We start from the raw sequence: 16,708 nt of genomic DNA, 5'->3' as shown, positions 1-16,708 counted from the left end.
AGTTTGGTATGTGCAAACCCACCATTTCCAAGTATGATCTGGATCAATTATCCATCATTTAACTGACCAGACACTGCAGTCCCAGCATCCCCAAGTGCTGCCTGTTTTCTCCGAGCCTCCTGGGCCGTACATGTTTTGAAACCTTGTATTTGGACTTCAGAGCATCTGACATGCCTGTGACATTTTAAGGGCTAACAGAGAGGATATCGCTGTCTCATGGCAGCTTCACATGGTCCCCACAGCAGAATGTCATACTGGGTGTGCCAAAGCCAATTCTTGGGGCACAGGCTAAGAGACAGGTGGGTTAAGACCCTACGTAAGGCAGCACTACGGCTGGGAGAGCCTTGCTCCCAGCACCAAAGAAGGGAGAAGATATTGTCCAGTCTGACTAAACATGGACTATTGGAGATGTACACAAAGACTTTCAACAGCTACAGCCTCCCCTCCAGAGCTCTTGTACAGCAAGGCACAGTTGCTTACACGAGTCCTGCAGGTCCCTTGTGCTGCGGGCTAGGCTTTGCTGGAGACTCTGTCCCAGTAAGAAGCCTCCAAGCATGGAGCAGGGGCTGGTGCTGCTGCTGGGGCACAGGAACGGGAAGCGTCACAGTCTCCACCCCAGCAGGAAACTCCCGTGAGGAAACAAATAACCGATAAAAGAAGCAGCGATGGGTCGTGACGGGGAGATAACCTGGACACAGTGATGTCCTTCTAGCCTGGGGACCCTCTCACTTAGTACTTATTTAAGGATCTCCGCTGTTGCTCTGTTGTGCTGTACAGACGTGGCCTTTCTCCACCAGCATGACAAACTATTTTCTATTTTCCTTACTTTCCAGTATTTTTTCCTGCTTAGAAGTAGATCGTACAATCACCTGATTTATCTTCCAGATACAGCTATCTCTACAAAGCAGAAAAGGGACACACACTCTCAATGATAGATAATTTTATTTTTTTAATTCCTGAGGTTAAAAAAGGGAAAAAAAGCATCACAAAACATTCCAGTACACAACCGTCTACGTCTCTGTAACTGTACAGACGTCGGTTTACATACATCTCTTTTTCCCCAATTCAGAGCGTGAAGTTTGATGCGAGCGGGGTCTGCAATTCTTTGGCAGTTAAGATCAAAATATCCTTCTGAACAAGTTACAATCTCAGTGATTCTGCATAATTAAAACTATAGTGCAATTTCGATTTTAAAAAAGAAGCAAAGTCAGGGTTTTGCAGCTTTGCTATTTTGTAACGTGGTACACTCTTGTGCAATACATCTCTGTGACTTCATAAAGCAACATTGAGTAATGCTGAGTAAAGGGACACTGTCGTTTTCTTAAAGCAGCTACATTCTTTCATTCACATAAACCCCTGCGTAACAAAAAATATTCCCCTTCATTGTTCTGGCACCCAGGGCAAACACCCAATTGCGTATGCTGACCTCAATGTGTACTCTCTTTGTCCCATGAGTGTGACATCCCCTTAAATCAATTTCATGATCCATTTAAAATATTTATCTTCTCTTAACTGCACGGCTGGGGATGGTCAGTTAATAAAAGGCCTAATTCAGGGAATGACCTGAGAATCTGTGGGTAAACAAAGTTTATCAGCATCCCTGGCACCGCTCATATGAACAAGTGCCTTACGAAGGGAGGTATAAGGTGCTTGAACGAAATCATCTCTTGCACAAACCTACACTTGTGCTAAGTCCTTTATGAAGTTTCTGTGGATCCAGGAATGTCCCATCTGGGACATTTAAACAAAAGGTTGGTCTAACAACAGGCTCTTTACTGCCTTCTCTGCACAGCTTCTGAGGTGTAAAAAACTCCCTCTTCTAGGTGACATGATGGGATTCCTCTTCTTCAACAGTTGATTTGAACAGTCGCACTCCTGTCCACTTGTGGTACCTTAACAGTTTGAGTATTCTTCTTTCGGAACTTTTTCTCCTTTCTAAATACTCTCCTTGGTTAGGAGCAAACCTTTTCGTCTTAACTCCAGGCTACGGTTCCCACCCTTAGTCCTCTTTCAGAGACCAAAAAAAGCTATAAAACTACTCTCATGGGGCAGGAAAACCTGAAGAAAAGGTACCATAAAGACTCAAACACACACACACAAAAAAAAGCAGTGTTTTTTTCCCCTTCCTCCCAAACATATGTTTCAGCCAGCCTTGGGACTGTCTACATGGAAGACTTACAGGGAAAAATGTGGCTTACTTAGATGGAGCAAATCACTTCAAGAGTTAAAAGTATTTTCCACAGGATGAAAAAATGTTAAGAACTGGGATGCAGAGAGAAAATCCAGAGGCAAGGTTGCCAAATATTTTTGAACGGAGATATTTCAAATACTTCTGAGCAGAGATGTCACATTTTGGCCTAAGATATTTGACGGTGTCCCTTTACCTCACATTTGGCATTTTAAGGAAGATATCCTAGTAAGATTAGTATTCTAACTAAAACAGCAGCAAAATGCTTTTAAAAACCACACCTAAAAGCTTAAAGGAAAACTGCAGGAGGCTTCAGTAACAACTCGGTGAAATTGCACAGCATATGGTACACAGTACTCCATTTTAAAGCAATAAATAATCTCTTTCCTAATTAAATATAAAACATAGCTTCAACACTGAAATATGCCATAATTTATGAACTGATCGGTGCGCTGTTTATTGCCAACTTCAGTCTCTTGTCTTCGGATGTTCATGCACGCAGCCAGGTAAGGGTTAAGTGCATTGCAGCCTGTTCCCTCAGGAGGGGAGTAAACCACCTTGCACCTCCCACCGACCCCTCTGCCTGGCAGAGGCTGGAGAGCACACCACCAACACAGGGAAGAGCTGTCTGAAGGGAAGGGAAAGCTATTGATGAGCTAGACACCTAAAACCTAGGTGCTCCATGGAAAGTAGTCATTCTTCCACAATCTTTTTCAAAATCACAGTATTTATACATTGTTAACAACTGGAATGAATGATCAGCAACCTTTAGCTTTATCTGCAGTATTCTTTTTTTTCTATGATCAGAAATTTCCCTCTACCTCAACTGCTACTATGTAAATGTCCAACATTTGTCTTGAGATCTCCACCTTTCAAACAATCAGACTTTTAGTGTAGGAGATCCCTTAACGGGTAGTAGATTGGACCAGCAACACATAAATGCCATCTGGATTCTCCTGACCCTTCCCTAGTCGAGCTGGTCCCTCCAATTCCCTGCCCTTGTTTTTACATCTACAAGTTTGCCCCTTTCCACTCCCCTAAATCATTTGTTTCAGCTTGTGCTTGCCCCGTTTTCTCTTTTCCCCTCATGTTTTATTTTCTGTCTCCTACCATGACCCCTGTATACCAGCTATAGCTGCCACCAAGAGTTTACAGGGTTCCTGGAAGGCTGTGCTGGTCTTCTACCAACTGCAGCACTAAAGCCTTCCAGGTCTGAGGTTTCCTTGGGAGAATGGTAACACGGAAATCAGACACACCTGAAATGATAAGGAGGGCTGGTGGAACAAAGAGCTTTTCTCCTTTCTCCTGTCAAAAGTTTTTTCCTTTCCATCAGAAGACAGGATTTTTAACCAGAAAAAAATCTGCTTTTAGATATTTTGACAAAAAGTTGAAATTCGATATAGAAAGCAGATGGTTTGCATGGAAATTTTGCATAAACAAGAACCCAGTCTTCCCTTAAAAGGCAGTGTTTACAGCCAGCCCTGTCCCCAAATCCGAGATGGAAAGTCAGCAGTTAGCTAGGGGAACTGCATGGGTTAGGAAAGGGACAGAATACATTAACACCGGGTGGAGAGCTCCTCAGGGCTAGATATGCATTTGGTTTTGAATGGACTTTCTGAGACCGATTCAAACATTATTGCTACCTTCCACGTGGTCTGAAGAGAGAGACAGTGCTAACCTCCTCAGGAACTGTGCTTTCCTGTCAATGCTGATGACTAAGGTGCTAAAGCAGGAAAAAGGAATGCCCCTCTTCCTAATATCACACAGTGAGTGGTACTTTATTCTACAAATGATACTCCTGTTTCTGCCACTGGTACTTACCATTTCAGTGGACCAGCTTACACAGAGTACGGTGAGCAAAAGTGAAAGGAGATGCTGCTTTGTGTTGTATTGTATTGCAACTGGCATTCAGTACCAAAGCATTTGTAAAAGCCAGTTAAGACTTAGCAAATCTTAGCCCTAAATGTAAAAAATCCCTGTGTTTGCTGTTTATAAAACTTGCAAAAGATAAAAATTCTAGATGGATTACAATATATATCTGTGAAGATTGAAGTATTGCATAGTTGTTGCTCTGACTGTAAGAGCACTAGAGCAGAACAGAAATGGTTATGCTTACTCCTCAGTGAAGAGGTCAACAAAAATATGCATTTTTCTTTAAACTTCCTTTTGAAGGACGTTGTTGGAAGAAAAGTAATTAAATTTTCAGTAAAGAATTTCAGTTTACATTTAGACACCTTCACACTTATTTTTCTCCCCACTGAAAAAATTTGGTTATTATTGACCTGTTAAATCAAACAACATGGCTTTTCAGCAATCTGTACACAGTACAGAACCATTAGTGTTCCTAAAAATGCTTCCGTTTTTTAGTGTATGCGTGTTCTCTAAGTGCATTATAACTATTGCATAGTTTCAAAGTCTTCAAACACAGCGGTAATCATAATGCTTACATGTACATAAATAACAGCATTTCTTAAAAATTTAATTAAAAATAACACAGTATAGTCAAGGCTATGGAAAATCACTTCCATCATAGATGACAGGTCGCTCGACAGCCAAGTGATAAAACACTCTTTTTGAGATAAACCTGTCAAAGGAAAAAAAGAGAGCAAGATGATCATGTTAGCTGAAGTCAACTAGACAGGAAGCCTTAAAAGTGTATTCAGTCTTTCAGTCTATACTCAGACAAAAAAATGACTGGTGTCAAAAAGAAGCATGCCTGTGCAAGGGCTGTCAGGTCTGTTGTTAATAAGATGACAATCCTGACTAAACTGTCTTGGAAAGAGTCACAAATTACTTGCTTGCTTCTGTTTACCTTCCCAGAGGTGGAGACAGAAGAGTGGAATTCTGCTATGGGGAGAGACAAAAACCCAAACAAGAACATGAACCAAAACTCGGACTGAAGATCTTTTGGCAAGCTAGGACCAGTTTTTCTTACTTACTTCTGAATGGCAGAATAATGGTACATCCAATTAGTTCCACACTCTGTAAAACCAGGCTCATTTCACCTTTTATACCCAGCTAGGACCTACCTAGAGAATGTGTTGTCAAATATCAGTGTGTAGATTCCAGCATTTCTGACTTTGACCTGTCCTCTGATAGTTTCCTTATGAGAGTTACAGCGGGTCATAGGAATAAGAACCTGGAATTCAATACAAATCAAAATGAAACTTGATATTTGCTCTATAAATTGACATTTGCCTTCAAAAAAATATTTAGACTTGAGCCACCTTTAAACTCCCAAAGCGCATATGTGCCTGTAAAATTATTTATTTTCACTGATTAGCATTAAAAATTTCACCTAAACTAAAATCTCCTTGATAACCTCTTTACAGCATTAAGCTATGGCTATAATTCTCTGCCTTAGAGACAGAATAAAATCCTGATCTTTTTAATGTTAAACTAAGCAAGTTTACTAACATCAGCAGTGCTACATTAAATCTATACAAATATATCTAAGAGCAGAATTTAGCTAAATATGTCTTTTAATATATGTTTTTATACTCACTATATTATAAAATAAGCTTTCTCAGCAAATCTTAATTGTTTATCTAAGCTTACAGCAAAAGTGCGTGTAACCATCTATCTTGCTACAAAACCCTAGCAGAGACAGCTGTCAGAAGAGCAGCTGATGTAAATCAAGGATGACTCTATAAAACCCAAAGTTACATCAAATAGATATATTGAGACAGAAGAAACATTCACTCTTCATTCGGCTTTCAGATTAAGAAAAAAAGAGATTTTCCATGGAGTTAGCAACCGTGGAGCGAATTAACACATGCTATATAAGTGTCTTAATCCCCCTGTGAAATCACAGCCTTAGAGCTCCCCCTGCCACGGTGGGTTAAACCAACAGCTGCTTTGTCTTCATTAAAACTTTGCAATAAACTGAGTAACACAGATTCACTTAATCCATAATCCTCATGAAACACGGACAACGCATATAAAAACTGGTACCTTGGGCACTGGCAAAGCGATTTTGCACACCATCAGGGCATTTAAACATGTGCTGCGCTGTAAGAAATGCAGGTTACCTAATGAATTTATCTGTCTCCTTGTGGCCTCTGCTTAACAGCCTGGCAAGATCAGCCCTAAGCAGTTTACACATTAAATAATACTGAGGAGGGAAAAAAGAAGAATTTTGCAGGCTTGGACTTTTATCTTTGCTTAATAGTAGTGGGTGGATTTGAGATGCAAACAACAGAAACGACCGTGCTTTTCAACTCAACTTTTGCAGGCAACATTAAATAACTAAAAATGTAGCTCTGCTCTCAGGAGAACTGTAGCTTAATTGGAGAAACAAGTCCTAAATGAAATCACAACTGCCACTCTTGTGGAGACCTTCTAAGCTATGCTTGCTGATGCCTCTAGGAGGCTGACAGTAGCATTCTACAGTCTCTAAGGTAGTAAGGAAACCAAGGCCTTACTTTGCACTGATCCAGTGGTGTGTCTTCTGATTCTTGGTAGACAACGCTGAAGGATATGCTTTTAGGGTCTGATGAAAAGATCCAGCTAATGGTTAGCCCCGTCTCTGTAACGGTGATGGGAATGATACTGTAGGTGCTGGATTTAATGAACAGCTCTCTGTTACTTTCCCCAAAATTTAAGATCTCTTCCACTGTAAGGGGTAGCTTGATCCTGTGAGGGAGAAAAATGCAACTACTTGAAGAGATCCAATGTAATTACTCAGACAGAATCAATAATCATTGCTTTTTATTTTCCATCTATTCGAGGCAGATTCCATAGCAACTTTGGGACATGTCCACAAGATGCAGGAAAATTCAGCCTTGGATGAAAGCAAGAACTACTGAAAAGATGACTGATATCAAGCACTTTCCCTGCTCTGGCAAATGTGGCTGTTACTCATTTATTTCATTTTGACTAGAATAATCTAGTGCTTGAATAATGCTTTTTTAGAGTTACTATGATTAAAAAAAGAGTCTGCTGCCCTCTGCTGTTATTTTTAAACAAAAGTTTAAACAAAAATTAAGTCACCTAATTTACTCATCTTTCTAGATCTCACTTGTACAAGAAATAGGCATAAGGAGTACAGAGGGAACAGATGGGTAGGATGTTAACAGCAGGTCTGTCTAGATCCTCTGAAGCACCTAATGCTACAGCTTGGTCTGTTTTACCCAAGCAAGCTGCATAAAAGTAGACTCAAAGTACTTCCAATTAAAAAGGAAGTTCTTAGCACCTAGATGATCCTGAGTCATGAAGCATTATATTAGCCTGCCTCACTCTGGAATCTATTTCAGACTGCAAACACTGAGGGTCTTAAGCAGAAGAATGCTGCTTGCTTTCTTCAAGGGAAACCTATAATTTTTAAGAGCTGAGGATTTCACCTACATTACCCTAGCTAAAACGGAACTCATAAATCACTCTTCAGGCCAAACAAATTGTTTCCCACGCAATGAGCTCACAGCAAATCACAGTACTGTGGCATGTTTGTCAGCAGCTATCAAAAATCAACACATTTGCCAGAAGATACCACACAGTCACCATGATGATTTGCTGCTCTGGAGTAAGGAGTTCAGTTTCCAACCACGACTACACAGTGGTTAGGGATCACAGCCGATTTATTATGATAACTATTGTACTCTGGCCAGAGAGGAAGCTTTATATTAAGTTTTGCTTACCTTGTTGCTTCATCCTCTTAGCTGAAGTAAATGCTGGAGTGTCTAAGGTGATATTTGATTTTAGTAAACTAACGACCAGTCTTGGTTTTGCCCTACAGCCTAGCTATGACTTTAGTTACTGCTTCATTTGCCTGGTTCTCTGAACAGCAGCAACAGTGTTGAAACATGGATTAATTTATCTCTCTGAAGTAAAATTTTAAAACCTTCCCCATAACTAAGCCAAAATTTCAAAGCTAGGCTTAAGGGGACAGTGAGCAGAGGGGAGTTTCTCCAAGTTACGGGCATTTTCGTGCGCTAGATCCCCGTCTTGGCTGTGCAAGTGACATGCCGTATCACTGCTGCACGTAACTATTAACTTCTGAGCAGGATACATGCAGAGAATTGTGCGCACGCAAATCACAGAGGTTGAGCAGAGGCTCAGCTGAACATTTTATGCTATGGCATATATCAATCAGAGCAGGCAAGACAGTTTCTGTCAGGCAGTAGGTAGGGACCACCAATTAATAATAGGCATATGCTCCAAAAGGCCATGAATTCTCTCCCTGTGAAAAGGTCTGACCAGCACAGCACTCCCTGATTTTCCCTTGCTGTTTCTTCCAGAGACCACTAGAACTACACAGCCTTCTCTCCAAACCCCCTTCCTGTTCACAGCACCTCCTGTAATAAGAACAGGAAGGAGGGTTTTCTGATGTGATGTGGACCCAAATCTTTCCTTCTTATTCCCCACTTGCACTAAAGTTTTGCAGGATTGAAGAGAGAGAATCTGGCTCATTGCTGCTGCTCTGTTTAGTTGAGCTATACTCTCTGCTCTTCCACAGACCAAATTCTACCGTGGGACACAAGCGATCAGCTCTTCCGGGAGTCTGCACGACTTGTGCTCACATAGCTGATATCTGAGCTCAGCCTTTATTCTTTCAGCCTGGTAGTAATGAAACTGTTCTGCTTACATGATTTCTCCTGACTTCAACAAGCATATTTCAGCATCTTGAGCAACTTGCCACTCTTCTGATTCATCAAAAGTTGAAGAATTACACGTGCTGTTTCTAGGACAAGGGAAAAAAGGAAAGCTGTGATTCTCTAAGTAGTATGTGGTCAAATACCATCTGCATGCTGATGCCTTCCTAAAACAGACGTGTTTTGATAGTCATTATGCCAAGTTCTAAAACTCTTATTTTGCACATTCTAGTGACAAAACTGCAGCCCCATTCTGCTAACCACTGTGCACAAATCTAAGACTGTTCCTATCTTGGTTTCATGAGCTAAGAGGAATACATACGTCCAGAACACCTTTTCAACGGTCTTAAGATAAATTCCCGATTGAGATGCTGCCAGGTTTTAAAGATTCCCTGGCAGGTGGAAATCTAGATGGAGGGCAAACACAAGCAAAACAGTCTGGACTTGTCCCTTAAACAAAGCTTGCAGAGTGATATGACATTTGCCCTGGATTTAATCTGTGAGGTGTTTTACAAACACGTTACCCAGTTCCTTACTCTGATAATGTATCGTAAACACATTTTATCGTTGTAGAATCACTATCATGTATCTTCTTTTCATATAAAAATACTGGATGATTAAAAGACAAATACACCAAAGAAGCTGTTGCATGATGACAAAACAGGATGCCTCATCCCCACCATGATGCGTCCAGGAGAGCAGAGGAAGTAGATGGAAGCACCTGCCATCCACTCCTTAGTTCAAAAAGGGTGCATGCTCTGGCTGAATGCTGGAGTAGCACCAGGTGTGAATTACAGGTCTGGGACACAGATAGAGTGAGTTTGAGAGGCAGTAAACAAATGCTGATAGTTTCCAAGTAAGCTAGAACTTCTCTAACTGATACTCACTTTGATTCTCTGCATCTCAGCAGGTTGACAACTGAGACAATTAGGCTGTCATTCCCAGAAAAATGCCAAGGATTCTTATATACAGGGAACCAACTGGTTGGCTCCTTCCAAAAACCAGTGGCATCTAATAAAATGTAATATCACTTATATGTGCTTCTGAATCATCAAGTGTAATCACGTAGCAAGGGCGTAATTGCCACACATTCTGTAGACCAATGCTCAAAACCAATGCACAGTTTGGCATTTTCTTTTAAATCCTACAGGACCTTGCTCTACAAGCACCACCGCTGAGTAGAAGAGCAGGAGAAAACATCTCCAGGTAACAGCACCTTCAGCTGCTCATTAGCAGCATCTGAATATACTGTGTAAGCACAGGCAACCACGTGTGAGATTAGCAGGGTGACACTATTGGGTGGAAACAGTGTTTACATGTTTCCTGAACTCATAAAGCACTATTATTTGTGGAACTCATGCTCTTTTACTCCTGTAGCCTCTATGGTAACTTTTGACTTCTTCAGAGTCATACCACTACTGTTAATACCCTGAGGGGACAGCTGTGACCTGCAGGGAAGACTCACACCTGTGACTAAGTCTGAGACTGAGCTACAAACAAACACTACCTGCCAACTGAAATGTAGGAATGACATAGTACATGTTGGTCCATAAAGGTTAATACAATATCTATGCAAATACTTAGCAAGTGATACAAATAATTTAGTTGTTAACTATATTTATACCACTAGATAGGAAAACAGATTCTGAAAAAAAAACCTAGATAACTAAACTACAGCTTGTAAACCTATACATACAGTTTGATTGCACAGTGGGAACAGCAACAGACTTCATGCTATGATCCACAGAACTCTCTCTTCCCACCATGATGGGTAAACAGCCTTAATTTCACAGTCTTGGATTTATACAGACCAAGAGAACTCCAGGACTACAGGTCTCACAGAAGTGTCAAACTCTATGATTTATTATGCAATGCCATTAGAGTTCCTTATTTAATCCATTAATTTCACGTTTCTTTTGGGACCCTGAAATGCAAATTAAATCCAACAAATTTTCCATATTCTCCTCTAACACTTGATTTTTCTTATTCCTGCTGCTCCAATCCAGCACACAGTTAAGCGGTTAGCTTGCCACTTGGCTGCTCTAACCAATAAATTCACTGCACCTACTCACTACAGGCTAAGGGAACACTAAGTCTCCTACTTTGTCTCTTAAACCCAAGTGCATTACCATCACAAAGCAAATTCTTCTTCTCTTTATGATATCCCATTGAGTCCAGTGGTTGCCTGTGTGGAAACACAGTCTCACGGTCTAAGTGGAGCTCTTGTCCCCAAGAGAATTTATTCTTGCAAGACTTATTCACACTAGGTGGCAGCACTAAGGATGTTCCTGCAGCTTGCCAGGTCCCCAGCTTACAAATATGCATCCTCTGGTGTATCTATTAAAATCCAAACTGTTTCTCTTCTTTTTCTTTTAAAAGTGAAATGAAGTGAGGCTGAAAATCAGGAAGAACTGAAGCATGGAAAAGACACTGCAGCAAGAAGAGAATGCTCCAGTTCAGCAAATCCTTCAGACGCAGACTGCGTCCAGACAAAAGGCTGGTGGAGCATTTTGAAGTATTATTTCATGCTTGTTTTGTTCCTATGCTCTTCCTCAGGCATCTGATGTTGGTCACTGTCCCTCAGCTGGATGCTCTGGTCTAGTGTGCCTTTTCTTATATATGGAAAGCATTTCTTGCAAATGATACTAAAAATACTGTGACCAACATCATGAATGGCTTTGGGAGTTAGAAATAAGAAGTCCCTTTCAGAATTAAAACCTGAAGAAAGCTGGTTCAACTCTGCCCTCGGCAATTTTCTGCTTTCATAGACACCTGAGCTCTGGCAGCTGAAGGTATGCATCTGAGGTGTTGGTTTCATGTGGCTGAGCAGTGAAATCCCATAAGTCATCTGCCTGTCAGCAGTGCAATGATTTCTGGAGAGAACTTCAGTCATCCATGAAGCACTGGAACAGGTTGCCCAGAGAAGAAGTGGATGCCCCATCCCTGGAAGTGTTCAAGGCCAGGCTGGATGAAGCTTTGAGCAACCTGGTCTAGGGGAAGGTGTCCCTGCCCATGGTAGGGGGGTTGGAACTAGATGATCTTTAAGGTCACTTCCAACTCAAACCATTCTATGATTCCATGACGATCCAGGGCCAGAAACTTACCAATTTGTATGAAAGCCAGAAACCTGAAACAGAGAGTGGAGGCTGTATGGGGCCCCTTACAGCTTCTTAGTCCAGCAAACACCTCTGCAAATATCTCCAGTGCCAAGAACCAATCGAAGGTGTTAGGCTGGAGTGCACAAATGCTTCCCCAGGCCTGCTGTTACCTAGCAGGTCAGACCCATCCCAGGCACCCTGATGTAGTTATCAGCCTTCCTCTCCAGCCCAACAAAAAGAAAGAAAAAAAGAAAGAGGATGGTAAAGGATCAGAAGAAAGAACGCAGAGGCAGCCCTCAGCACAGGCAAGAAAAGAGGCATGATTTGGGATAGAGCATGGGGAATACAGAACTCACTGAGTTTTTAACAGGGTACAAGAAAGCATCTTGCATGAAGGAGTTATGTATGGGTTGGAGGGACATGGAAGGACCCTGACATATATAGAGATGGGAAAACATCACGCAGACAGCTGAAGAAAAAAAATGTGTTGTGGGTGACTCGCATATTGGTACGCAGGGGATCTCAGCCATTTCTCAGAAAAAAATGTAGGATTTAACTGTGCTACATCCTGTATGAAAAAAACCTGAAAGGACTCCTCTGCCTTAAAATTGGTTACACTCTATCTGTATGACCAGAGGCAACAGGTGTGTACAGAGAAAGCAAGTTAGAGAAACAATCACGACAAAGGGATATTTCTAAGCTCCAAGGGACAAGATGCAAAATCTTTTGAGAATTTTTTCATACTGTGATATGGAAGAGGTTTGGCAAAGGCTCTGAGATGAAGATAGCTTTCAGTAGTCAGTCAAATGCTGCATTTGCAAGAGGTTCAGATAACAGGTTTGAAAATAAGCAATTTGGGATTACCGGGGTGCCTTTAAGTGCCCTCCCCAGCAGGAGGCAGCCAACAGATGACTATCAGAATCAACACTAGAAATACTGGCAAGGTTACAGCCAGCTCTAGAGGTAACCCCAGCTTTTTCCAGTTGTGAGGTACTTGCTCCTCAAAACAAGATGTTTTTTTCTCACATACCTTTGAATTTTCTCCTTACACAGTTCTTTAGAGGCTCTTATGGGGAAACCGAGGCAGGATTATATGATGCCTCTGCCATACCTCTCCTATAGGAGAGGTATGGCAGAGGCAGTTTCTGCCTTGGGTGTACAGCACCATGCACCTGGAGCCCCAGGCCCTTTCAGCAGAGCTTCTGCCCAGCCCTCAGCGCCCAGCCTGTACCTCTGCAGAGGCTGCTCCATCCCAGAGCCTGCCGGTTCCCTGCAGCTGGTGCAGTTTCTGCACACAGCGGGCTTCACAACTATACAATTAAACTTTCTTCAGATTGACCTGTGCAGAAGTAACAGCTAGTCTCTCAGCCCTCTCCCTGAGATAAACTTACACAGCCCACCTCTATTTTTACCACAATGCCTATGTTACAGTGATAACTGTTATGCTATAGTGAGTCTCCTAGGAGGGAGAGGGAGGCCATCCAGTCCTTCAGAGCCACATGCATGCAGACACACTCAGCAGCAGCCCTCACCCTTCCTATGCCAGAGAGGGCTTCTTTGAGCAGGTCATCAGAAAATATTTTATGGAAACACAGTTTATGAAACAAAGGAGGAAACGGATCAAATTACTGCTAGGCTAGTAACCTGAAATAAAGTATCTCTTGAGTTTGTTTTGATTCTGACTGCATGATAAAGGGTTGAATACTGCTGATAGTGCAGTTGTCTTTGGTAAAAAGTTCATCAGAAGTTACACTGAAATGGTCCCGGGATGCCCTGTGTATGGGTGTCAGGAGGTCTCCATGGGAAGGCCACCTCTGCCCATACAATCTGAGAAAGAAGCATCTCTGGTGACTGAGGAAGCGGCAGTTGCAATGAGGCCACTGTGAACTAGGCTGACAGAGTAGGTCAGATGAACTCTCTGGAAATGCACGATGAAGACATTTCAAAAGAGACTGAATGCTTTCTGGTTTTAAGGAATTTAAATGGGCTTCGTTGGCAGAAAGGGCCAATTGCTGGCCCTCTATAACACAGTGGGAACTTTATCTTTTATCAAGGCAGACATTCATGATGGTTTAGGGTACAAATGCTACCACATAGCTTAGCCACCACTGCTTTATCATCTTCATACCCTATTCTGCATCTGAAAATAACTGCTAAAAGCAGGTGGCTGTTGCAACTCATTGCTCCCCTGTTTGACAGGAACTGCTTGTGAATATTTAGCACCTTGCTACAGGTTTGTTTCTGGGAGACAGAGGAATTGCTACCACATGCAATGAAGGAAAAAGGAGAACTCAATTTTAAAAAGCATTACAGGGCCTTTTATCTCTTGTGCTAGTAGTCTTCTTTCAGTAAATGATGCTGTAGGGTTAAGTTAAATTTGGTGCTGGCTTTTTTTTTAATACACATTTGCAGGTACCAAATTCAAGTACTCAGAGGCACAAGCATACTGCTCTACAGGACAGAGTCCCAGAAGCACCCCAGCTACTGTACCACAGTCTGCTGCAAAGATCTAACTGCATGGGCTAGTTTCTCTGAATACTGCCTTCCTCTCTCACAGAATCCGTCCATGAGTAAGGCTGCTATTCTACACTAATCACTGCTCCTGAAGATGAGTCTCCAAAGGCAATCAAGAGCAGCGAGGCTCACTAGCGAAGTGAGCACAGCTGATAAACACAGCTAGGAAATCGCCTGAAATGTTATGTACACTGCATGCAGAGCATTGCTTTATGGTATTTGCAGGTACTGGGCTCCTCCTATAAAGGAACACCACAGGAAAGGTTAAATGAAAGCTACAGCTCATGCCAAGTTGCAGTGATGGCCAGGATGTAGTTTAGTTACAAGGAGTGCACAAAAGATGTCCCTAATTACAGCAGGAACAATCAACAGCAGAGTATCACTTCATTGAGCAGTGTCGTCCAGGCACCTCCACTTCTCTGCATCCTCCCAGGATCCTCCTCACAACTACTTCTCTCCCAGATCCTGTACCCATAGGCTGTAAGTCAATTCCCACCTCTGCCTTTGCTGCAAGAGAAAACAGTCACCCCTGCATAGGGTAGGCTCCCTCTGGTTCCCTTGTAAATGTATGGAGGCCCTCCCAGCTTCTTTCATTGACTCTGAAAGAAAACTTAGCAGATGAGCAAACTTTAACTGGGGCTGAGATTGACTTAAAGGTAAAAAACTCACTCAGGCATGGTCATCAACGCAGTACCTTTCTAGCCATCTCTAGCTCATCTCAGATGGGCAAAAACCCTGACAGAAAATTGTCAACAGAATATTTTTGTCCCAGAAAAAATAGAAAAACTAGAAGGAATTGGAAAATCCAGTATTGTCACAAAATATGCATGAGTGGTTAAAAAAGGTGAGTGGTAAATACAGACTAAATCTTAATTCTGCAAATAATTTTTGAAAAAACAATTTGATTCTAGACATTTCAGACAAATGGCCACATGTAAGTGAATCTGAACTGGATCTTGAGAGCACAGCTAGTTCATACTATCCTACCTGTGGTAGTATCACTCAAGAATCAAAACAAAGGAGTAACTTCATGTCATGTTGCTTTGGTCAGCAACAACTACAAAAGCTGTGGGGAAGTGGCACAGGCTTCAGCACTGATAAATAAAGCGAACTGCTGCTTTCAGATTTCCGTTGAAAGATAAAGACGACCGAGTTCCCCCAAGATGTGACATCGTCTAGTAAGTGACTATTTTCTTGACTTCAGGTCAATAGGTAGACAGTTTAAAAAAAAAAACAACAAAAGAAAAAAAGCTTTAACATTTAGAGATATTCAAACTTAAAAGATTTTGTTAGTATCATACCTATCATCCACCCTGATATGCAAAATTTAAGAGAAAGGGTGGGGTTTTATTCTGACTGTTGAAGATGCTGATTTTGCATTCTAGTTTTGTTATTTTACCATGTTTTGTTATTGCAGTAGCTCTTTGGTTTACATTTGCTAGTTTTTGAAAAACGTCTTTAGACAGATTTTTTGGATATCTGAACTCAGAGGGTGTATGTTAATTATCTCCTTTCCATTTATGCTCTAGAATCTGTTTTTCCAACTGGTATGTGCTTGAAAACCTCTCATCTCTTCCAACAAATATAAATATGAGATAATTTCACCTTTTCTGATTACAATCTCAAAACTCTTTTGTAATGAAATCGGTTCATTTCTGAGCAAGGCACATCAGATGATGCTGACGAGTATTATTTACCTTTTTCTGTTTACAGCCTGGTATTTATTGTCACAGCAAATTATGCTGTTCATTACTATATGGTAAAATCACTTCTTCTTTAGATTTATTTAAAAAAAGAGTGATCTATATTGGATTTTCTGTTTGGAACCCTGAGACAACAGAAATGAACAACTGACAAGATTGTTATTACCGCTTTTTACATCGTGCTCTTCAGGTGCAGCTACTAAAGCTGGATAGCTGATCAGCGCAACAGAAATTAGACCATGGAGACCAAACGGGAAAACTCCTGTAATATTGAGACTACCAACTCCTGTGATACCCAATTCCCAGAGTAGTGAAAATGATAAGTAGCCGCCTTCTGGTGACAGGAGGAGAACTATCTATGCTGCAGCGAATGAGAATAGCTTGTTCTGATTCTCCATTACTTGCTTGCATTTTCATTTCATTAATTTGAGAGTTAATTTTAACAGAACCAGACCTCAAAGCAAATCCTGCATTAACACACTGGACACTGCACAGTTCAGTTTAGCTCACTTTTCTACCTGTGATGTTGTTCCTTATCCGATTTAAGCTTCTATTAAACTTCTCAATCTTTTTAGAACCTAGACTCAGTCCATACAGACTGTAACAACATTTCCT

General features: G+C 41.4%; 1 protein-coding gene across 1 annotated transcript in view; it reads right to left on the bottom strand.

The window, feature by feature from the left end:
- Positions 1-923: 923 nt before the first annotated feature.
- The window catches only part of FYCO1 (FYVE and coiled-coil domain autophagy adaptor 1), a 43,237-nt gene continuing 27,452 nt past the window's right edge, over positions 924-16,708 (bottom strand). Inside the window, 5 exon segments of the mRNA XM_086614315.1 lie at positions 924-4,772; positions 5,218-5,327; positions 6,613-6,823; positions 8,772-8,867; positions 11,883-11,966. Of these exon segments, the coding sequence (XP_086470441.1) occupies positions 4,697-4,772; positions 5,218-5,327; positions 6,613-6,823; positions 8,772-8,867; positions 11,883-11,966 (577 nt within the window). The 3' untranslated portion in view covers positions 924-4,696.

Source organism: Tauraco erythrolophus, chromosome 7 (genome assembly GCF_009769465.1).
Source record: "Tauraco erythrolophus isolate bTauEry1 chromosome 7, bTauEry1.pri, whole genome shotgun sequence".
NCBI classification, from domain to species: Eukaryota; Metazoa; Chordata; class Aves; order Musophagiformes; family Musophagidae; genus Tauraco; species Tauraco erythrolophus.
This window is presented reverse-complemented; position numbering and strand designations above follow the sequence as displayed.